General features: G+C 43.3%; 2 protein-coding genes, 1 long non-coding RNA gene and 1 pseudogene across 3 annotated transcripts in view; all 4 read right to left on the minus strand.

The window, feature by feature from the left end:
- The window catches only part of LOC119351309, a 51,486-nt gene extending 50,714 nt beyond the window's left edge, over positions 1 to 772 (minus strand). Inside the window, exons 1-3 of the mRNA XM_037618601.1 lie at positions 575 to 772; positions 276 to 422; positions 10 to 135 (exon numbers count right to left, since the gene is read on the minus strand). Coding sequence (XP_037474498.1) covers positions 10 to 135; positions 276 to 422; positions 575 to 772 — 471 coding nt within the window. The remainder of the gene's footprint in view (positions 1 to 9; positions 136 to 275; positions 423 to 574) is intronic.
- A 537-nt stretch (positions 773 to 1,309) lies between these two features.
- On the minus strand, positions 1,310 to 3,854 carry LOC119363159. Its single transcript, XR_005173846.1, has 3 exons — positions 3,542 to 3,854; positions 3,331 to 3,455; positions 1,310 to 1,421 (listed from the first exon to the last, which is right to left on the minus strand). It is a non-coding gene; the product is annotated as an uncharacterized LOC119363159 (long non-coding RNA).
- Positions 3,855 to 4,280: 426 nt separating this feature from the next.
- Positions 4,281 to 10,825, minus strand: LOC119351326 (annotated as a pseudogene).
- LOC119351342 lies at positions 10,464 to 12,825 on the minus strand. The gene is made up of 5 exons (XM_037618602.1): positions 12,817 to 12,825; positions 12,043 to 12,570; positions 11,750 to 11,948; positions 11,282 to 11,453; positions 10,464 to 11,057 (listed from the first exon to the last, which is right to left on the minus strand). Exons 1-5 carry the CDS (start codon positions 12,823 to 12,825, stop codon positions 11,051 to 11,053), a joined length of 915 nt encoding a protein of 304 aa, XP_037474499.1. The 3' UTR covers positions 10,464 to 11,050.
- Positions 12,826 to 23,192: the final 10,367 nt, after the last annotated feature.

Below are 23,192 nucleotides of genomic sequence, written 5' to 3' on the forward strand. Positions count from 1 at the left end.
AAAAAATACCATCTGGTGGTTTTCCTCTGGAACAATTGAGAGGGTGAACTGCAGGAGTTCATCATACGAGGCACCTAGTGTGACTTTTGGCTGTCTGTTGATTTGACCGAAGGGTGTTTCCGAGACACGCTTTGTCTGCCATAAGTTTTGTTATGTTTACACCATGTCAGAATCATAGGGGGTGGCTGAGAGAAACCATCTTTCTTCAAAGGAAAAGTGCGAGGATGGTTAAAACCTCAAACAAAAGGATTTGCGTGTTCACAAAAAATAATTACCGGGAGCCTGCCGTAAAGCAATTTATCGCTGCTTGTGCAGTCCCGCCTTTCATATTCTGCTACAATTTCAGACGTCCAAAGTGAAATCCGTGGCCGCTTGCTTGTGACCGGCATGATGTCGGTGTCAAGAAATTCAAAGTATATGATCTGCGCAAAGAGGATGAAGAGCAAAAAAGAGATGAAAAAAGAAATAGTGTGCTTGAAGAAACCATATATATATTCTGTCAAAGAGACGTATGTGGATATGAAAGAGAGAAAGAAAAAAAGAAGTATCCATAATATGCTTTGTATCTACACACCGTGAGTGTTAAGAGATCCCCGCCGAGCACCCTTGTGGCTCCAGCCTTGTAGCTATCAATTGACGCCACAAGCTTGTCAAGGACAGCCGTGCAGAAGTCGAATGAGCCAATCTGTTCAGGGTCTTCCAGAATGTGGTAGTAATCTGGACTAGCAGCCCCATGGCTTGAAGGGCAGAGGAGCAGGGTGAGCGCATACATTGTGAAAATCCTTTTGAATGAATCTCCATCTAGCCCAGGTTGTATCAAGTTATCCAGCTCGTTTATGGTTGGGTAGTTTCCTTTGCATTTTGTCTGTTGAGCAATCAGTGATCTAAGTGCTGGGTTTTGCTTCTTCTCTATGGTTCTGCCGCCAAGTGGTATCCCCAGGACCTGGTGTATGCAGTAGGGTGTGATTGTCAACTTGAACCCATTGGGGAGTTCAATAGCCCTTGAGGGTACATCAAAGTTTGATGCCAGATAATGAACGACACCGCGTGGCGGAGTATCACATTTTAGGTCAAGCAGATGATCCAGGCCCATGCTACGGGCAAGCTGCCTTTGATCTAGAGTTACACGCTGCGCCGTCGCCATGAATTTCCATAGTGAGAGCTTTGTTGCAAAATCCTGTAAACAATCATTTATTAAGAAAAAAAATCAGCGAGTGCAAGGAATATAAAACATTTCTGCAGTGAAGAAAGTGATCAATTGAGATAAATTATGTAAATGCAAAAATTAAAAGGAACTCACTGCTCTTGCCTGCTCAGCCATGGTTGATATATAAATCTATTGGTTGGATGTATTGAAGAAAGCCAACAATTTCCTTGTTCCCTTCGAGTTATTAGCAACTCCTAATGCCAAAATCTGAAATCTGAGAGAAGATTATTCATGATTATGTGAGAACTATGAAATGACAATACTCAAAAAGGAAGTAATTAAAAAAAGTTATGCGTCATTTGGTGTAAAAAATGTGAAAAGACCATGCTTAGCATCTTTATATTAAAAAAAATGTATGAAAAGTTAACAAAAAGTAACAATGATCATCTTTAGTGCAGTACAGCATGCTGAGCATTGTTAGTTTGTTTTTTATGAAGAACAAAGGTCAACATGAGTACTATAAAAAAAGTACTCTGATAGGCTGTGCTAAGGATAAGATGTTTCTTGAAGCCTAGGTTGATTACTACGAAAAAATAAAAAACAGCAGATAGGTAGCAGAAATTTATACTAGAGAACAGGTAACACATGGTTAGTTGAGCAAGTAGAAGCAACACTTCATTATCGCAATTAAAAAAACAACTTCGGCTACTGGGAGGAGGGCAAAGTCTCGTATCCTTTCCACTCATAAACAAATGCAGAAGGAAAAAAGTGCCTGCACTTTTAACACATCTCTGCTCAACACCCGGCAAAAAAAAGTTGATGAAGGTGCACATCAGGAAATAATTCTATGTGCCTGTGAGGACAAGCTGTGTTGATCAGTGCTTTCTGTTGCTCTGCTTGGGTCCTAAGACCACAAGAAAAGCATATGCATCCATGTTCAGGCTCCTGTTTCTTAGAGAATTGTTCAGGTCAAAGTGGCAACTAATCACCACAAGGCGCCAAATGCTAACCTGTGTGTATTGATGCACTCAGTGGCCCTCATGCAAACACAGTGACCCACTGTGCATTTCCATATACATTACTGCAATAAATCAACCAAAGAAAATGCAGCAGCTCAGCACGAACCCTGAATAAATTGGCCATTCTGGCTGAATAAGTGAATATGTATGTAGCCACTAGCCTTTTTTCCCTGCGCCATCCACAGTGCTCCCAGGGGTGAGACAAATTCATCCACACAATGAAACCATATGATGGATCATGCATGCACCACAACAGCAACATCACAGATCAAAACAGACATATTCATGCGCCTGATCTCCCAAGCATCATATCTCAAGGCCGGCCCAAGCACTGGATGAAGACTGTTGAGGGGCAAAGATTCAGAGGTTGTTTCAGCCAGTGGCGTTGCCCAACACCACGCTCAAAGGCACACGCCACACACAGCCACAGCCACAACACAGCATGCATAAACACTCCGTCACACACACACAACCACATAAGAAGCATTCAAAAAGAACAATCAATGGGAAGGGGATGCAGGGCATGACCATTTAAGGAAGCATCCTTGAATAAACAAATGGGGGCCAGATTTTGGATTCAACACCTGAATTTGTGAAAATGCCACCTTTGGATCAGAACACGCAACCAAAAATGAATACAACAATGCACAATCAGTCCAACATTCCCAAACAAAATGCTGAATTCTGATTTAAACTACAGCTTTTCTAAGATGTAACTTTACAACTGGTGATCAACCGCATGGTCTTGATTATTCTTCATTTGGATTATGTAAGCATATATTAATATGCTTGGCATGTTAAAACAGTCAGGTGTATTTGCTTTAATCATAATCCACATAAAGATGGGGATTAGAGCAATGACATATGAGAAATATACCTATATTTTCCACTGCTCTCAGATTTTAGAGAAACGGACATTAGAACCATAACCATGTTCCCCGTTGCTCTTAAATTTGATGTATATTTAGATGACGAGCTAAGCAAGTATTAGGCAAAAACAAAAAACATACTACAGAATACACATGGGTCTCATCCAGCAGTGGGGTGTGTGGGAGAGGGTTGGAATCCTTTCGGATCTGAGGAAGGCGTATGCTAAAATGGTAAAAAAATATGGTCGAAAATAGGGGACGAGAACGACGAGAAGGGCGTGAGATCCAGACTTACTCAGTTCGTGATGGCGTTCCTGTAGAGCTCCCGCAAGGTGATGGGGAACTCCACCGCCATCCTCCGTCCTCAAGTTCCCCGTCCGCCCACCGGATTTGGTTGTTGTTGCCCCGCGTGTGGATCCGCTGACGGGAGATGCCGACGCTGAAAAAGAAGCAATGGAAGATAGAAAACAGGGGGTCCAGTGAAAACAAATCAGTTTTGTCCTTACCCTTTTAGTCCTTCCGCGCCGTCCAGATAGGTGATATAGAATAAAAATAAACTACGGGGATAATTCTGAAAATAACCACATCGTCTTCAACCTCAGAAACCCCTAACCCCCCGTGATTAGAGAGAGAAATCGGGATCAAATTCAGGTCGTGATTCTTTGCACCGGCCGAAACTTTTCTTGGGGGAGGGGCGGATCTTTAGACAATTAGCTTGATTCCCCTCTCCCCTTGCTACAATCTTGGCGATCCCATCACGTGTCATCGCCCAGCCCCCTTTCCCATCACACACAGAGCCAAAAAATTTGGGGGGGGGAGGGGGGAAAGAAGAGAGGAAGCGATCTTGGCTGCAGTTGTCGAGCGCATAGCTAGGTAAGGATGGCTCGTCATTGATACAGCGAAGCACCCTTGCTGAGAGCAAAACTAAAACAAAAGAGAAAGGGATCAAAAAAGAGGAATTGAGCAGGAGGGCTTCGCAAAAAAAGGCACAGGAAAAAAAACAAGACAAAAAAAATGGTTAGTTCTCCTCCACCATTTTCTTTGATTTTCTCTTCCATTGTGAAAATCCCTTTACATTTTATCTGCTTCTCTGATTAGTAGTTAAAAAACAAACATACCTGATTTGGGGATCAACCCCGATAGAAAGAACAGAGTGGGTGAAAAGGAGCAAAAATATATGTTGTCCATGATGGTTTTCTGTCCCAGAAACTTGATGTATATATCAAATGTAAAGTCCAGGACGTGTTGAAAAAAACCGTGATCATTCAATAATAGCTTAGGAACGCTGTTACATGACAAAGAATGCATTGTACTTTTTGAGCCATTTTGAAACTGCTGCTGTGTTTACAGAACCATGATTCTCGTGGAAGAAAATTAAAAAGAAAATGAACACAGGATGTTGTTCTGGCACTTTCTTTCTTCAGTTTCGACAGCAAAAAAGAATGCACCAGGATCTTGAGGATTCTTTCTATCTGTAGGAAATATATATAATATGTAAGCGGAAAAAATATTAAAAGAAGAAATGAACTGGATATGTGACTTCGAACAATGCACATTTATGATTTTGCAGGAAAAACACAAGTGACTATTCTAATTTGCATTTCTTTTTTCTTCCTTTTCAGATGACCAGTGCTCGTGTGGTCTATCCGCTAGTAAGAGAAATGATGAATGCTGGTTCATCAAGCATGCCAGTGCACGTTTTACTGGAAAGATTTACACAGGTATCACCCCCAACCCCCTCTCTCTTTAATAATTCTTTGTAGCAAAAAGCAAGAGGTTCAATAAGTAGGGAAATGCTAACGCTGCCACTCCCCTCCTCCCCGTTCCCTCTCGCGGAACAAAAAAAGTCATTTGTGCAGAGGCGTCGCGCTAGAGAGGAGCAAGAGAATATTCAAGAGCTTGCGGCAGTTGAGGCTAGCATAAATTCGGCGAGTCATTCAGCTAATATTGCTTTTGGCATGGCGGAGACAGGGGCTTTCGCGGGAACAGATCCTCATGAGCATAAAGAACCTGCACTGTTTGATTTAAACGAGGTACAAAAGAAACATGACTTTGAGTACCTATGGTTTGATGAACAAACACAAGCTGCATGCATGCTGTTTACTATCAAAAAAGAGATAAAAATGAGGAGCTTATAAACACAAAATGCTTTTCTATGTGCCGCCCCCAGGCTATTGATGCAGATGAGGATGGTCCCAATGCAGTAGGCACTTCGGTTGATGATGTTCTCGACATGGATACAACAGAGTCACATGAGCAAAGGCAGCCACCACTCTTTGACTTGAATGAGGTATGAAGAAAAGGAAACTATGACTCTTATGGGATGTTTTGAAAAATGCACAAGTTTGTGAGGTGTACCTATCTAAAAATAACCAAAAAGAGAAAAATACTTATAGAAAAAAGGAATTGCATCTGTATGTTTTTTCCAGGTTATGGATATACATGAAGATGAGCTTGCTGAGGGTGGAGACGTTGCTTCCGCAGTCCACCAGTCGCAGCAAGGCCCGAATCCGGTGGATGGAGCAGCTGTAGCCACGGACCAGGGAGATTCGGTGCTGGATGGTGTGGAACAGACTGATGGTGTGGCTGCAGACCCAGAGCTTCAAAGTGCACTTGAACCTGAGCCCCCGATAGCCGAGGAACATGATATGGACCGAATGTTTGGTAATGGTGATTATCCATCTGTTCGGGAAATCATGGAAGCTCCTGCGCCGGAGCCAGGTCTTGAGTTCGATTCAAGGGACCAAGCATTCTTCTTTTTCGCCTCATATGCCCGGCGTGTGGGTTTTGCGGTAAAAAGGGACACCACATATGAGTCGAGGGTTTCAAAGCAGATAAACAAGCAGTCATTCAGCTGTAACCGGAGTCGGGCAAATGCGTGCAACGACTCTGCGCTGAGGAAGAGGATGACTTCCAGAATCAACAGGACAATGTGTCCAGTTAAGATAATAGTGAAAGAAGAATCTGGACGATGGGTTATAAAATCCACAAACCTTGAGCACAATCATGAGCTGTCTCCCAGTGAGTGGCTGGTTAGGTTTATGAAGTGCCACAAAAGGATGTCTGAATCTGACAAGGCATTGATTGACATTCTTCAAGAAAGCAGAGTGCCCCCCAGGAAAGTGATGACCATATTCAGGAGGATGATGGGGAGCTTCAGAGGAGTACCTTTTGATGCTAAGTATCTGAGCAACCGCAATGCAAAGAAAAGACTTAAACACAAGAACAAAGACATTGAGGAGCTGCTGAAAATTTTCAAGAGCGTTGAGGATAAGATGCCAGGTTTCAGTTACCAGCTCCAGGTCGACGCACACAACACCGTTAGAAGTGTGTTTTGGACAGATCAGATAGGTAGAGCAAACTACAGCCAGTTTGGGCAGTTTGTCTCTTTTGATACCACCTATTCCACAAACCAGTACAATATGCCATTTGCCCCTGTGGTTGGCGTGGACAACTATGGAAAGACTGTCCTGTTTGGTGCGGCATTGTTAAAGGATGAGAAGGAAGACTCATTCAGGTGGCTGTTTCGAGCATTTCTGAGGTCGATGGGGGGTCTGCACCCGGAAACCATAATAACAGACCAGGATGTCGCAATGCGGAATGCTATACGTGCTGTCATGTTGCACTCAACCCACCGCTTCTGCAACTGGCACATCCAGAGGAAAATGAAACGGAAACTAGTCCCTTTCTTTGCTGCCCGAGGAACTTTGCATGCAGAGCTCCGGAGCCTAATCAGGAACTCGTTCACGCCTGAAGAGTTTGAGAGCGGATGGCACGCTCTGTTGGAGAAGCATGATGCTCAGGATGAAACCCACCTAAAGCGGTTGTTTGAAATCAGAGATGAGTGGGTCCCTGCATACTACATGGACAAATTTTTCCCATTCACGTCATCAACTGGGAGGAGCGAGAGCACCAACTCTCTGTTCAAAGGCTACGTCCTCCGAAAGGACTCGATTGCAACGTTTTTCAACCAGTACCAGATTGTTCAGGAAAAGAAGCATAGCGACCTTGATCGACTGAGAGAGAAATCAGAACTGAGAGAACAACGTTACTGGAGTTACGACCCTATGGAAAGAGAGGCTGCAAAGATATACACACCACCAATATACGCCAAATTTGTGGAAGAGATGAAAAAAACCACAGCTTACAGAGTTGAGGTCGTTGCTGCTGCTGGTGAAACAAGAGCATTTCTTGTGACAAGGCGTGGCGAATACCAGGACGCAGAGTTTTCAAAGAGGATATACACTGTGTCAATATCACCTGATGATGTCTACCGCTGCTCATGTTCCAAGTTCAATCGGGACGGTTTGCATTGCTGCCACGTCCTAGCGGTAGCAAGACACATTGGGTTGAGTAGCCTCCCTGAAAGCTTTATAAATCCTAGGTGGACAGTAGCTGCAGGGCATGTGTTAGCTATGATGACGGATGGAAATGTTGGTCAAAATGGACAGAGAACACACTTGACAGTCAGGCATTCTATAGTCATGAGCCAGGTGTCGGACGCATTGTCAAACGAATGCACGGACGACAGGTCGTACGACCTGTTCGTGGAAGGAATTGGTGAGGCAATAAACAAAGTCAGGTTAGACAAGCGGCTCCGCCAAGAACAACAACTCTCAGGTGGGAAGCGACGGTGTATTGATGATCCTCAGCAACTGAATGTTGATGCCAGGCAGGAGGGGGATGGCGACCTGCATATCCCTACGCAGGTGCATCAAAACATTGTGTCTACCATTGGTGCGTCTAGCATGGGTGGCGTTGAGGTGCATCAAACATTTGGGTTGAGAGACCCCCCGCTGTCATGCACAAAAGGTTTCAACCTTGGTGATAGGCCAAAGTCCATGTATGAAAAGGCTTCTGATAAGCTTAAGAAACAAAAAGCAGTAAGGAAGTGTTCCAAGTGCAGGCTGCCAGGCCATAAAAAGCCACAATGCCCCCAAAATAATCCGGTAATGCTTAAATATTCTGGACTAGCAGTGTTAATCTTATAGGATTTGTTATGGCTATCATATTTTCTTATATATAAAGCAGAAGGGACTAATTCCCTTTATCTGTCCTCCAAAAACAAGTGACATAACGCAACGTCGTGGGCAGAGAGCTACAACGCACATAGGATGCTACGGGAAAGAAATGGAGGCAATTATCTTCTTGGGGCACTTTTTTTTGCATGGTGGCGCAGAGAAAAACGATGAGCATTTTTACTTGTGTGTATGTTACCGAACCTGATACTAGCAGGAAGAAAAAGTGGACGAAAAAAGGAAGTATCTTGTAAGGCCTGTGTTGTCGTTTTAGTTTGAAAGACTACCTATAAAAAGATATTTATGCTGTAAGTTATTGACATTTACGCTGTAAGTTATTAACCTACGAAAAAATCAGGGAATGAAAAGAAATAGAAGGGATGTTCTTCAAATGATGTTACCATTGCTTAGATACCTTTGATGCAACTGTAATGTCGTTTGACGACTCCATAATCCCGTCCGTTGTGTGATCGCCGCTCTGAGGAACAAGGATTGACGTGACAGAAGATCATGTCGAACCAAGCCTCCTCTTCCATTTCCCTCTCAACTTAGCTCATATGGATGACATAACAGATCCAGATGAAGCTTGCAATAGCAGAGCGGTAATACAAAAATAACTCCTATTGCGCCGCTACATTGAGTAGAACTCAGTAAAAGCAGCTTTCATCCTACGACCCGGCACATGTTTGGGCAGACCGTCGAGCAACGGACAGGTGAAGGACTCATGGTTGAAGGTCCACTTGGAGCCCGACCACATAAAGATCCACACCGTTCTTTGAGTCTGTGTCCATATTCAAACGCATACTGGAAAAAAGGCCTTGGCAAAAAACTTTTCGTCATCTTAATTGAATCCGGCAGAAAGGGTCATCCTGGGGATCGGCCTCCACTTTCTGCCATGGCGTATGGAACCAATGAACTAATTCTTTGGTCGCCCAGTTGCCTCTTCCAATGCTTTGTGTACTGTCAGGCGGAGAAGAAGAATTTGGGAGTATTTCACTTCCAATACCTTGGGAGCTTCCCTTGCTGTACAAGGACATTAATGTACTTAAATCCATGCCATCTCCTCTTTGAGAACTCAGGCCATAGTAGCTCTGCAAAGCTGCTCATTGCAAACTCGGCCTATTCCCTGTGTAGACTTGTCGCAATCTAGTAAATTCACAATGTCCCTGTTTTGCTGAATGTTCGGAGGCCACGCTCTGAAAAAAAATAGAGAATAGGTTAGAACAGACTATTATATTTACATACCATGTACAGTTGTACACCAACTTAAATAGTCAAAACATGGGTGAAGCGTCGTGATGCAAAAAGCAAGGAAGGAAACACTAGACCCTAAACAGCGACAATATTATGAACTGCTAAAAATGAGTTGTCTTTATCTGACAAATAGTTTGGACTTTGAAAATCAGCGTGAACAAGAAAACAGGTTGCAGTTAAATATGTAACTGACAAAAAATCAACAACAATGAAACTTATGGACTCTGTGCTACAGCATGGAAGAGAAAAAAACCAAAAACACAAGGAACACAGTAACATTAGGAATTCTTCTAGCTTAATGCTCATGTACATACAGATTGTTCTCTATCTCTGTTGTTTTGAATAATGTTCAGAGCTCAGTTTCTTTGCACAGATGTTCAGAATTCATACAATAATTTGCTACAGAAAAACAACACGTTTTTCAGAGAATTAGCTCATTCTCTTAACAATGAAAGCTGCTGATTTCCTTGCAAATGTTCAGTGTTTATAGAAATAACTTGCTACAGGAAAACAAAACAATGTTCAGAGAATTAGTACATTCTTGAAGTAGGAGTAGCGAGAATCTGCTACCCTTGGTGTTCTGTGGTTCTGTGGTTCTTGTGATCTGAGAATGAATTTCTCCTCCTACAGAAAAGCACAAGAAAAAATTAGGAGTAGCGAGAGAAATGAGTTGTTCCTTGCTAGTAAGAGGTGGTACACTGATGTAAAAATAATGACAGCTGCTGATTTCTTTGAACAATGCTAGGAGTACCAGAAAAATAATGGTAGCTGCTAAAAGGGGGTAAATTGATGTAAAATAATGGCAGCTGCTGATTTCTTTGAACAATGCTCGAAAGGAGTACCGAAAAAAATGGCAGCTGCTAAAAGGGGGTAAACTGATGTAAAATAACTCAGCTTCGGAAGGACTAATCCGGAGCTGATTTCTGTCTTGTGGGTCTATTTCAACTACGACCTGCAAAAATGGTCAAAAGGAGTAGCAGGCACCAGATTAGAAACCTAAAAATTTATAACTAAACAAAATCATAATTTATGAGAAAAAAAATTGAAGATGACACCGCAAGTACTAAAAAATGGGACAACACATACAAGCATGCATATTTCATATAAAAAATAAATTATGGTGGGTAACAGAGATAATTCAGCACACCAATGTCTCATCAAGGATTAGCTAAGAATTCTCCTAGCTTAATGCTCATGTATATACCAATAGACTGTGCTCTATCTCTGTTGTTTGAATAATGTTCAGAGCAACAGTATCTTTGCACAAATGTTTACAATTCATACAATAATTTGCTACAGAAAAACAAAACGATTTTCAGAGAATTAGCTCATTCTCTTAACAATGAAATCTGCTGATTCTCTTAACATGTCTGAACTGACGTCGTTATTTAGAATTCAGCTGGCCACATATTTTTTGCTCTGCATGTCTGAACTGAATAAGTGAAGATGCTACCTGCAGCAGGGAAGGGAGCCATTGACAGTCAGCAGGCAGCAGGGACCTTGTGCAGTGCTCGTCATGCCAGCTGCTGCCGATGCTTGGAAACGAACGAATAAATTGCAAATCTTTGAGGCTAAACAGATGAATGGGGAGCATCGAAAGGGGCGGACCGAACCGAACCAGACCTTGGGAGTCGACGCCGATGGAGAACAGTGTACTGTGTACAACATGATTACACTTTGATGGAAGTCAGGCGAACTTGAGGCCAGCGTACACCGCAGCGTCGCCCAGCTCCTCCTCGATCCTCAGAAGCTGTTCCAATTAGAAAAAGAAAAAACTGTTAGTGTGACTTTTTTTAAACAAACAAAACGCTGCTGAAACAAAGCATGAACAAGATAATGCTTGAATGGACAGATTACACTAAACGGAATAATGAACCATGGGATTAAATACTTTATTAAATCATTTGCAAGAAGGTTTTGGCCAAAAAAGGAGCCGGCATTGCTTCAGCACCACATACAAGAAGAGCTACTTGCCTGGTTGTAGTATTGTACTTGGCAAGACGCTGTGAACGGCAGGGAGCCTCGGTGTTAATCTGAACGTGTTGCGGATGAAGAAACAGCGGTGAGTCAGTCAGTCCCGCCTCCGGCATCGATCCAAAGGAGCAACAGTTTCTTTGCAAATGTTCAGAATTCATACAATAATTTGCTACAGAAAAACAAAACAATGTTCAGAGAATTAGTACATTCTTTAACAACGGCATCTGCTGATTTCCTTGCATAGTGTTCAGTATTTATAGAATAACTTGCTACAGAGAAACAAAACAAGCAAGCTGTGCTGCTCCCTGTCAAATCATCTTCTTCCTCATGCTAAAAACAAAAAAGATTTTCAGAGAATTAGCTCATTCTCTTAACAATGAAAGCTACTGATTTCTTTGCAAATGTTCAGAATTCATAGAAATAATTTGCTACAGAAAAACAAAACAATGTTCAGAGAATTAGTACATTCTTGAACAATGGCAGCTGCTGATTTCCTTGCATAGTGTTCAGTATTTATAGAATAACTTGCTACAGAGAAACAAAACAAGCAAGTTGTGCTGCTCCCTGTCAAATCATCTTCTTCCTCATGCTGAAAACGAGCAAGCTGTGCTCTGACGGCATCATCAGAGCAGAGCTGCCAAAATCGCCATCCCTGTGCTGCTCCCTGTCAAATCTGGGTGTTCGTGAGCTCGGAGACGGTGGCCGCTGTCAGCCATGGACTCATCAGAAGGAAGAGGGGAGGGGGATGTGGGTAGTACCTGGAAATCCTCGGAGGCGACGCCGAGTCGCGGACGCCGTTGGGGAGCTTGGTGATGCGGGTGGGGACGACGCCCGGGGGGAGGTCCAGCCCGGGTAGGAGGCGTAGGAGCAAGGTCGAGCACGCCGCGGAGGCCGTATGGTCGCCGGACAGGCACCGCTCGCCGTATTGGCTGCTTCCGCCCCTGGACCTCGCGGAGCCCGTGCAGTCGCTGCGCCTCGCCGTATTGGCTGCTGCTGCACTTTGATCTCACGGTGCTCGTGCGGGCGCGGCGCCTCGCCGTATTGGCCACCTCCCTCGCGGCGCTCGTGCGGGCGCGGCTCCCGCGCTGACCTCGCGGCGCTCGTGAGGCGCCTCGCCGAGGAGGGGGCAGCAGGGCAGCTGCAGTGGAGGAGGGGATGGAAAGGGGAAAGGGAATAGGCGGACGACTGGGCTTTCCAGAAAAGGAAAAAAAACTAGAAACGGAAAGGGAATAGGTGGAACGACGAGCGCGGTCGGAATCGATCGCTCCCGCGGTCGGAATCGATCGCTCCCGCGATCGATCGCCAAGGAGTCGTTTCGCAACCAATCACGCCATGTATTGCCTGTCCTAGGCCGTCCAGTTGTACGAGAATACGGCAGCCAGTGGAAAAAAGAGACGGTCGATAAAAGAAGGACTCGGGGGACATGCATGGCTCTCCCTGCGAGAAGAGCAACTTTATAATTATATAGAGCCAAGAGCCATGCATGCCCACAATCACGTCCCAGCCACCATGGAGTTTGACCAGGGAGTCACAATGTCCATGTCCGCCGTATAGAAGAGCTACGCAGCTGTAGTTAAACAGGATCAGCCACGAGATTTGCCTATGAAAGAGCAGCCGCATCAACAAACAACCAAAGAGAGCCATATTATAAGAAAAAATCGGCTGCACAACACCGGCCGCTTGTAGGAGATACGGGACTCCTTAAAAGAGCAGCCCAGTCCCCGTGTGGGCGGGCACACGACGAGAAGACCTCATGCGGGCCGCTTGCTCAACATTTTTCTTGGTCACTGTCTCCCTCCAATCAGCAATCAGTACGTGTCTTAAGTTGCTTTTTTTGCGGGAAATGTGTCTTAAGTTACTATTTTTATTTCCCCAAATGACAGTGCCCTCAATAAGCTAAGCATATTGCCTCGGTGTCAAGGAATTTCCTATTACGTGTGTGTATGCAACGTGCTCCCATTAATTGGATCCATTATGCATTTTTTTCCGTAATGTACCTCTCCATACCGGCAATGCTACACTTACGTAAAAATTGTTACATACCTTAAGTAATAGCCAACGTGGACAAGTGAGATTGGATTAAAGAGGATTGAGGAGTCCACCCCCTGAAAATCAGGGAGGAAAAGAATTATGGTTAGGAAGGTTACGTTACTTTACATAGCTTCCTTCGAAGATGGAGCATTATCACCTCCATACACAACAATAGGGCCGGGCCCTGGTGTATGGCCGAAGGGGCGACCGCCCAGGGCCCGGGCGGAGGAGGGGCCCATGATCTGGTATGCTTGTATAAATAGGAAAGAAAAAAAATGGAGGAATCGAGATGGGCTAGGCCCAAAGAGTTGATTGCTAGGGATAGGAAAACATGATTAGATTTGGCACAGAAAAAATAAAGGAAAGAAAAACTTGATTTGTTGGGAATAATTTAGGGTTTGTGGTCTACCCCCTATTCCTCTGTGCTTATCCGTAGTGCTGCTCACACTTCGCATATTTGAGGCTAGGGCCCCAAAAATCCCAGGACCGGCCCTGCACAACAAATAATAGCTTTAAAAGTTCAAATTAAGTCCAAAAGTACTGAATTTTTTTACGCTCGTCTTGCATGAGGAGAGTAGGTCGCCGAGTATGCAATATCAAATGGAAGGTATTAAGGAACAAATTAATTTGGTTGAGTTACGAGCTTGATCCAGTGAATTTAAACAAGCGATGCGGATGTAGATTAAGTTTGAACTATATGATGTAAGGGTGAGAGCAGACTAAGTCTAATCTATATCTAGACTATATAAATGCATCAACCTCTTATTCATGAATCTCATGGTTTGTAGTTGGTAATAACGTTATTCCTCTCTTAAGTAAATGGTGTAGGTCTTGCCATTTTAAAATGGAATTTTACTCTGCTTAACTACATCTTTTCTATTTACATCATGATTCCAACCATTTCGAAATGGTGCATCAACAATATAAACTCAAATTTCTTTGCCGATAAGTTACTTTGTGGCACAAACCAAATAAACTATAATTATCGAATACGCAACATTTTTCTTGGCAAAATTGAGTTGGACCGATGAGTACTTAATTTAACAATAAAAAAAGACAAGTTAGCCATGAAGATTCAATGTTCACGTCCATCGTCAACATCGTGGAGGTTGTGTCTACGCCGGCGGCAACCATGGGTGATTAGGACTTCGACGGCTATCAGATCGATCACTTGAATGATGGAAGACACTACGGTGAATCAGAGCATATGCCAGGAAGCACAAGAACAGGATGTTCGTTCACAACACTGACCTACACATCCGTCAATGATAAGGCCCTCAAGCTGACCTCGCCCACCCATCATGTGTCGCATGCTATTCTTTGTGTCGCCAATGGGTCCATATGATTCATCATCAATGGCTACCTTCTCTTTGCCCACACCTCCATCCACATCTCCATTGATTCACTTCGACCTTATTTGCACTTCTGTTGGCTCGTCGTTAACGATATCTATTCAGGTAAAGTTTGCTTTCTAGGCTGAGTTCCATAAGATCTCCACGGTTTGGATCGTTAGTGGTGTGTACGGATTTATTTCTCCCTTTGCAACACATAGTTTCTTTTACTATACCTACTAATATAGGGAGAAGTACTTCTGCCCATCCGTCGTAATTTTGTGAAAATCCCCTGCCATTCTTTGAAATTAACCTGTGGTCCTATTTTAATCTATATCTACTCATAAAGGGAGATGTGCATCTGCTCGTCAACGATTTGCCATTCTTTTTGGAAAACCCTATAATCTTTTGGTTAATCAACCCGCGGTCCATCCACTATTTTTGGGTAGATTCAAATGATTTTAAAAAATATCCATATCTTTTAAACCTAACTCTAATTTTGCACGTTATATATGAAAATTGACTAGAAAAATATGTAGAATCTGAATATGATGTCGTTTTACCTGTTAAACATTTATTTAATGATATTTAGGTTGCAATTTTAATCATTAGTGCACGATCCAGCTTTCCTTCATACTGGCTATATCCGGATTGGAAATCAAAACCTCAGCAAAATAAGTTTGGAGGCAAAAGAAATCATCTATTACCATGCATGCACGCCTTCGCAAACCCTCCAAGAAAAAAATAGATTCCTCATCTTATGCGGAGAGACAGACACCTTAGAATTTACCATATTCAAACGTGTTATGATTGTGTGAGCACAGCGGTCACCGTTGACAAGGGTAGAAAGAAGGATAAGTGGCAACACAGATGGGATGCATCGTGGATCTTTTGGAGTCTTCAGTCTTGGTTATTGTGTTAGTGATGTGTTATTTTTTCTCCCGTTGCAACGCACGGGCTCTTTTTGCTAGTTTAACAATAAAAAAAGACAAGTTAGCCATGAAGATTCAATGTTCACGTCCATCGTCAACATCTGGAGGTTGTGTCTACGCCGGCGGCAAATATGGGTGATTAGGACTTCGACGGCTATGAGATCAATCACTTGAATGATGGAAGACACTACGGTGGATCAGAGCATATGCCAGGAAGCACAAGAACAGGATGTTCGTTCACAACACTGACCTACATATCCGTCAATGATAAGGCCCTCAAGCTGACCTCGCCCACCCCATCATGTGTCGCATGCTATTCTTTGTGTCGCCAATGGGTCCATATGATTCATCATCAATGGCTACCTTCTCTTTGCCCACACCTCCATCCACATCTCCATTGATTCACTTCGACCTTATTTGCACTTCTGTTGGCTCGTCGTTAACGATATCTATTCAGGTAAAGTTTGCTTTCTAGGCTGAGTTCCATAAGATCTCCACGGTTTGGATCGTTAGTGGTGTGAACGGATTTATTTCTCCCTTTGCAACACATAGTTTCTTTTACTATACCTACTAATATAGGGAGAAGTACTTCTTCCCTTCCGTCATAATTTTGTGAAAATCCCCTGCCATTCTTTGAAATTAACCCGTGGTCCTATTTTAATCTATATCTACTCATAAAGGGAGATGTGCATCTGCTCGTCAACGATTTGCCATTCTTTTTGGAAAACCCTATAATCTTTTGGTTAATCAACCCGCGGTCCATCCACTATTTTTGGGTAGATTCAAATGATTTTAAAAAATATCCATATCTTTTAAACCTAACTCTAATTTTGCATGTTATATATGAAAATTGACTAGAAAAATATGTAGAATCTGAATATGATGTCGTTTTACCTGTTAAACATTTATTTAATGATATTTAGGTTGCAATTTTAATCATTAGTGCACGATCCAGCTTTCCTTCATACTGGCTATATCCGGATTGGAAATCAAAACCTCAGCAAAATAAGTTTGGAGGCGAAAGAAATCATCTATTACCATGCATGCACGCCTTCGCAAACCCTCCAAGAAAAAAATAGATTCCTCATCTTATGCGGAGAGACAGACACCTTAGAATTTACCATATTCAAACGTGTTATGATTGTGTGAGCACAGCGGTCACCGTTGACAAGGGTAGAAAGAAGGATAAGTGGCAACACAGATGGGATGCACCGTGGATCTTTTGGAGTCTTCGGTCTTGGTTATTGTGTTAGGGATGTGTTATTTTTTTCTCCCGTTGCAACGCACGGGCTCTTTTTGCTAGTAATATATAATAATAATATAAAATACGGATTGACTCCGTGGGTTCATCGTCAGAATACGCTTCTTCCCGTGAATTTACGCTTTCAATTTTTTTTCCAACATGTCTATATTTATTTTCTATATCCAAGATGGTACTAATCTATATGGGCCTGCATGCACACGTCTTAGCTTTTTTTTAAACTGTATCTTTCTCAACTTGCATGTGTTGTGCTATCGTTGGAAAACAATCAACCTGTGTACGTGTAAGTTCCGTGTCCGTGTGCCATTTTTTTTTTTGAACATCATTCTCAGCTTGCATGTCCGTGTTATGGTAGGAAATCAATCAACCTGCTTACATATATGCGTGTCCAAGTGCTGCTTTGTTTTTTACCGGATTTCTTTAGCACGTGATACATGTAGTGTTTTTTAATTGCCAAATACATATAACCTGGCCGAAGGAGTGTTTCGTTATATGGCGTGACTTTACCTTTTTGTTATTTGTATATATACGCAACAAACATACTAATCGATCTCTGCCGTTTAAATATCATTAGCTATAGAGTGATTAATCTCCACCGTTTGTTTTCTATTGTTTTAAGAACCCAGACAAACTCGACAACATCATAGATGTCGTTGTGCCTTCAATCCTCTCCAATGGGCAATGCACCAAAATTATGGAAGCATCACAGTCTATTTAAAACACCACCGGAACACCTCATTGGCTCATCCTAGGATGCATCAACCATCACCATTGTTAGACTGCAGTCATGACCACCACAGAGGCACATTGGCATCCTATCAATTTATATAGGTAGGGAAATTACGAAGGGTAGGAAGACATAGGGACTTTGACCGACACAAGGAAAGAATCAAATCGAGAAAAGAATAACAGATGAATCTCTAAGGAGGCTTATAGGAATCTTACAAGGACGGAGGACGTAACGATGGACGCGGCGTTGAAACAATCAAATCGAGAAAAGAACAACAGATGAATTGACCCAAGGAGATGGCGCGAGGCAAGGTAGCGCTCGGCTTCTGGCCGAAACGACGCGACGGCGGGGGCTCCGCGGGCATGGGGAGCTCCGGCGGCGTGGTTCCTTGGAGGGGTTCATCAAATATGGTTGGCAGGGAGCCGGATCGGGGCAAAGGAGGCAGTGACAATGGCGGTTGGTGGCGGAGCAGATCAGGCTGCGCCCATGGCCGGTGGCGTGCTCCTCGGGCCAGTGGCGCTGTCTCCTCTGGAAAAGAAGAGTGAATTCCATTTTTTACCTTGTAGTTGTACATTTGTGACACATATTACCCTATTTAGTGGAACTTTTATCGAAATGTCAGATTTTGGAGACTTTTAACACGGTTTTACCCCAGTTTTACATTTTGTTTGTTTATGTTCGATAGGATCGGCATGTTGCGTCATTGATTCGTAAAAAAAACTGTAAGGATCGGAGGGCATCATTGGCGATCTTGTCCAAGCTTCTCTTGTCTATCTGTTCCACTCCTTGTGGCCGTCCACATATTTTTGGATACAGGGCGTCACCTCACACCTTACCTGATGGACACGCATCAAAAAACGAGGGTCCAAAGATTTTAAAAGGGGTATTCTAGACGAATTTTCACTCGAAGGGATAATTAGTGTCACAAATGTATAAATATGGGGTAAAAAATGGAATTCACTCGGAAAAGAAAGAAGAGAGAAAGGAAAGTAGGAGACAGGAGGGCAGATACAGGTTCAACGGTGGGCGCAGTGACGACGGAGGCTACTTACATAGCGGACTCAATTTTTTGCATGATGATCCAGCCAGACAAGCCAAGAGTTTAAGTGTGCATGTAAGAAAAATAAATCTTCCACGTCTATGCATATATATAGGTAAATCACCAAACATATGTACTAATACTTCGTCTATGATGTCGTAAAGCTCGTAAATAAACGAAGTCACAACTTACGTTGTTTGATGAATATCAAATATCATATATGGAAAATCAATACCAAATATGACGCAATCGTTTGAAAGCTAAAATATCTATGCGGTTGTTGTGGCACGTCGAAGTATAATGATATTTAGATGAATGGAATAATTAGGTCCACTATAGGAACAATTTAAATAGGTGAACATGCAAACAAATATGACAACTCTATCTTGTAAATTCTAAAAAAGATCGAAAAAATTAGTATTCATGAGAAATCAAAATTTTCAATAATATTTTATGAAACTAGCAGCTAATTTATAACAAAACTTTATTTAATTTATAGAATTCAGAATAGCAAGTTAGAGGAAAATAGCATCAATTTTCATACAAATTTAGTATGCAGCTAAAAATGTACATACATATGGGTAATAGAATTATATACACTTTTTAACCAAATGTTAGAAATTACTCCCTCCGTCCGGGTTTATTGGGCGCTCTCTTATTTTGGTTCACAGTTTGACCCTAAATTTAACTCACAACTCATAAACTATATATCACAAAAATTATACGATGAGAAAACTATTTCAAATACAAATGCAATAATATAACTTTTGTAACAAATTCTTTATATTTTGTTAATTTTATAGAGGGTCAAAATTTAACCCAAAATACGGTGGGGCCCAATAAACCCGGACGGAGGTAGTAGCACAACAATGAAACCGATTATGTATATTTTCTCTCTTTTCTTTATTTCCATTTATGAACAAAAATCGTAGATAAGGATCTGGCATGGGAAAAAATAAGGAAAGGTGTGTGATGTTTTTTTCCTCCCGTTGCAACGCACGGGCCATGTGCTAGTAGAACTAAAGGGTGCGCTTTGTTTACAAAGTATTTTTTTTCCAGTTTTTCGGAAACACCGTGGTTTCTGAAAAAACTTTGATATTACATACTTTGAGGTGTTTGGGTGAAACAAAAACAAAAGTTTCATAAACTGCAGTATGCCAGAAACTATGGTTTTTTTGCAATATATATCTAAAAAAGTGGTCCGGGCCTCTTTTTTCTAAACAGAAGTGAGAGAAGTCATCCGAGAGAGAGTTGAGATAAGATCAGATGCATGCCATCGCTACTATTTTGCCTCTTTCTGTTATCTGTTAGCGAATTTTATTTTATCTCGCAGTTAATAGGGGACTCGGTTAAGATAAATCAATATGCTACACAGATGCGGACGTGCTGACCTTCTGCATGGTGGCTCCACGCAGCCAGCGGCTGTTTGCGGACGCTAATTACTAATTAGTCCGGTCACGTAGCTCCTTTAGAGTAGCTGAGTTAGTTTCATTTGTCATCCTGCCTTACAATCGTCAAAACTGTAGTACTCCCTCCGATCCATTTTAGTCTGCATATAAGTTTTGTCCGAAGTCAAAGTATCTCTACTTTGACCAAACTTAAATAAAAATATATCAATATTCACATTGCCAAATTAATATTGTTAGATTCATTATGAAATATAGTTTCATAGTGTATATATTTGATATTGTAGATGTTGGTAGTTTTTAATATACATTTGGTCAAACTTTGCAAAATTTGACTTGGCACAAATCTAATACGTGGAGTAAAAAGGACCGGGGGAGTACTATAAGAACACCAGCCAAACACGCGGTAGTTTTTGTAAAACTGAGAAAAACAATGGTTTAAAGAAACTGAAGTATTTCTTGCCCTCACATCGGAATATTGTGGTTTCAATTACCACAGTTTTCTAAAAACTTTCTTGCGTCCCTATAAAAAATTGAGTTAATCAACAAGTTGAGCAAGAGAAAGTAAAACTTACGATTTCGTTCATGTCCGCGTGCAATGGTCACCTTGCCTCGAGCTGACTAACCAAGTAGCAATATTTGATGATGCTGATCTGGATAGCGTGTCAGTGATATGACAACGACCTTATGTTGCATGGTTGAATGATGTACATGTCGTAGGGCGCAATGTGCGAAACTTTTCATGCACTTGCTCCCAGAAGGGCTCCCCTCTGCTCCTTCCTATGAAATCCTCAGATACGGCCAGTGACGCATCACACAACAACCCATCCTCCATGGTCGAGTAGCTCACCATCCTTCGTACTCTAAAAAATGACATAGAATTTGAAAATAAGCTCAATCGCATTTGACCGAACACCTACTGGGCGTGGTGCCCGCCATGGAGGTCGACCACAGGGGGTGGATTGTACCTGGGTACAAACGGCTCCAGGGTGGAAAGCTCCATCGAAACGGCGAGCGGGCGCATTGGTGCTGGTTGCGGACGTCCTCTGTGGCAGCCGGAGATGACCAACAGCGACGGCGGAGGTGGAGGGTGCAGATGCAAATCAAGGGGGGGAGGGGCGGAGTGGAAGGAAATGGGACTGGGAGGGGGATTGGGTGGGCCGGGGATGTCGGAGTCCTACCTTTCGGGTGTCCGAACTCCCGTAAATCTCCCCTACTTTGTCTCCAATTTGCGGTAGAAGTCGTGTCCAGATAGCCCTGTTAATCTCGACAGCCAGTTTTGCTGACTACTAGGACCTTGCGGTAAATATTCATCCATTGAGTCTGTCGGGAATCCATTGCGTCCGCCCAAATGACGCATGGATCCGGTGCTAGGGCAGTCGTCGCTGCCTCGCCGAAGGTGGTCGGTCCCATTCCTTACTCTACCTTGCCGGCGAGCGGACCAACACTCTGGGGAGCGCAGCCGGCCGCTGGACATGGCCACGACGGAACCAGACGAGCTCCGATTAGATTCGGTTTCATGTTGCATGTAATAATATGAATTTGAGGGTTCTAATTTGAGGTGTCCGGTTGTGGAATCAAATATTTAAGACATGACCGCTCAACGTCCGCAGACGCGTCCGCAGGCATTATATGGGCCCGATTTGCCCATCGTGGTTGTAGATGCTCTGAGGTGATTGTGCCTGGATGCGGCGATAGGCAGTGCGCTCAAAGACAATCAGTACTGACGATGTAGCGGCGACATTGACGGGCGGTGTGGGCTTGAGTGCTTGGGGCCAGGGATGATGGATGTGGCGGCCCGATCAGATCCAGTCCTTGAGCGGTGCGAATCGTTGGTGGCGAGGGCTACGTGGCGTCCGCCCCTGCCATGTCGGACGATTGATGAAGGCTAGTGGTCTACAATAATTATGGGTCGGCAGTTGTTAGTGCATGGAAATTATAACCCTTACGGTGGTCTTTTTTGTTGGAAATATGCCCTAGAGGCAATAATAAAATGATTATTATTATATTTCCTTGTTCATGATAATTGTCTATTATTCATGCTATAATTGTGTTATCCGGAAATCATAATACATGTGTGAATACATAGACCATAACTTGTCCCTAGTGAGCCTCTAGTTAACTAGCTCGTTGATCAATAGATAGTCATGGTTTCCTGACTATGGACATTGGACGTCATTGATAACAGGATCACATCATTAGGAGAATGATGTGATGGACAAGACCCAATCCTAAGCATAGCACAAGATCGTGTAGTTCGTTTGCTAGAGTTTTTCCAATGTCAAGTATCATTTCCTTAGACCATGAGATCGTGTAACTCCCGGATGCCGTAGGAGTGCTTTGGGTGTACCAAACGTCACAACGTAACTGCGTGACTATAAAGGTATACTACAGGTATCCCCGAAAGCATCTGTTGGGTTGACACGGATCGAGACTGGAATTTGTCACTCCATATGACGGAGAGGTATCACTGGGCCCACTCGATAATGCATCATCATAATGAGCTCAATGTGACCAAGTGTTTGGTCACGGGATCATGCATTACGGTACGAGTAAAGTGACTTGCCGGTAACGAGATTGAACGAGGTATTGGGATACCGACGATCGAATCTCGGGCAAGTAACGTACCGATTGACAAAGGGAATTGAATACGGGATTGATTGAATCCTCGACATCGTGGTTCATTCGATGAGATCATCGAGGAGCATGTGGGAGCCAACATGGGTATCCAGATCCCGCTGTTGGTTATTGACCGGAGAGTCGTCTCGGTCATGTCTGCGTGTCTCCCGAACCCGTAGGGTCTACACACTTAAGGTTCGGTGACGCTGGGGTTGTAGAGATATTAGTATGCGGTAACCCAAAAGTTGTTCGGAGTCCCGGATGAGATCCCGGATGTCACGAGGAGTTCCGGAATGGTCCAGAGGTGCAGATTTATACATATAAGAAGTCCAGTTTCGGCCATCGGGAAAGTTTCGAGGGTAATCGGTATTGTACCGGGACCACCGGAAGGGTCTCGGGGGTCCACCGGGTGGGGCCACCTATCCCGAAGGGCCCCATGGTCTAAAGTGGGAGGGGAACCAGCCCCTGGTGGGCTGGTGCGCCCCCCATGGGCCTCCCCCTGCGCCTAGGGTTGGAAACCCTAGGGGTGGGGGCGCCCCACTTGGCTTGGGGGGCAAGT

Source organism: Triticum dicoccoides, chromosome 1A (assembly GCF_002162155.2).
Source record: "Triticum dicoccoides isolate Atlit2015 ecotype Zavitan chromosome 1A, WEW_v2.0, whole genome shotgun sequence".
Lineage (NCBI taxonomy): Eukaryota > Viridiplantae > Streptophyta > Magnoliopsida > Poales > Poaceae > Triticum > Triticum dicoccoides.

What these genes read in the sequence shown, in the direction of transcription:
- LOC119351342 (XM_037618602.1), bottom strand. An exon ending in TCGCCTCCGAGGATTTCCAG is followed by an intron (nt 11,949 to 12,042) that starts GTACTACCCACA and finishes CAGATTTGACAG; the next exon opens with GGAGCAGCACAGGGATGGCG. An exon ending in AGCTGCCATTGTTCAAGAAT is followed by an intron (nt 11,454 to 11,749) that starts GTACTAATTCTC and finishes GTTTTTCTGTAG; the next exon opens with CAAATTATTGTATGAATTCT.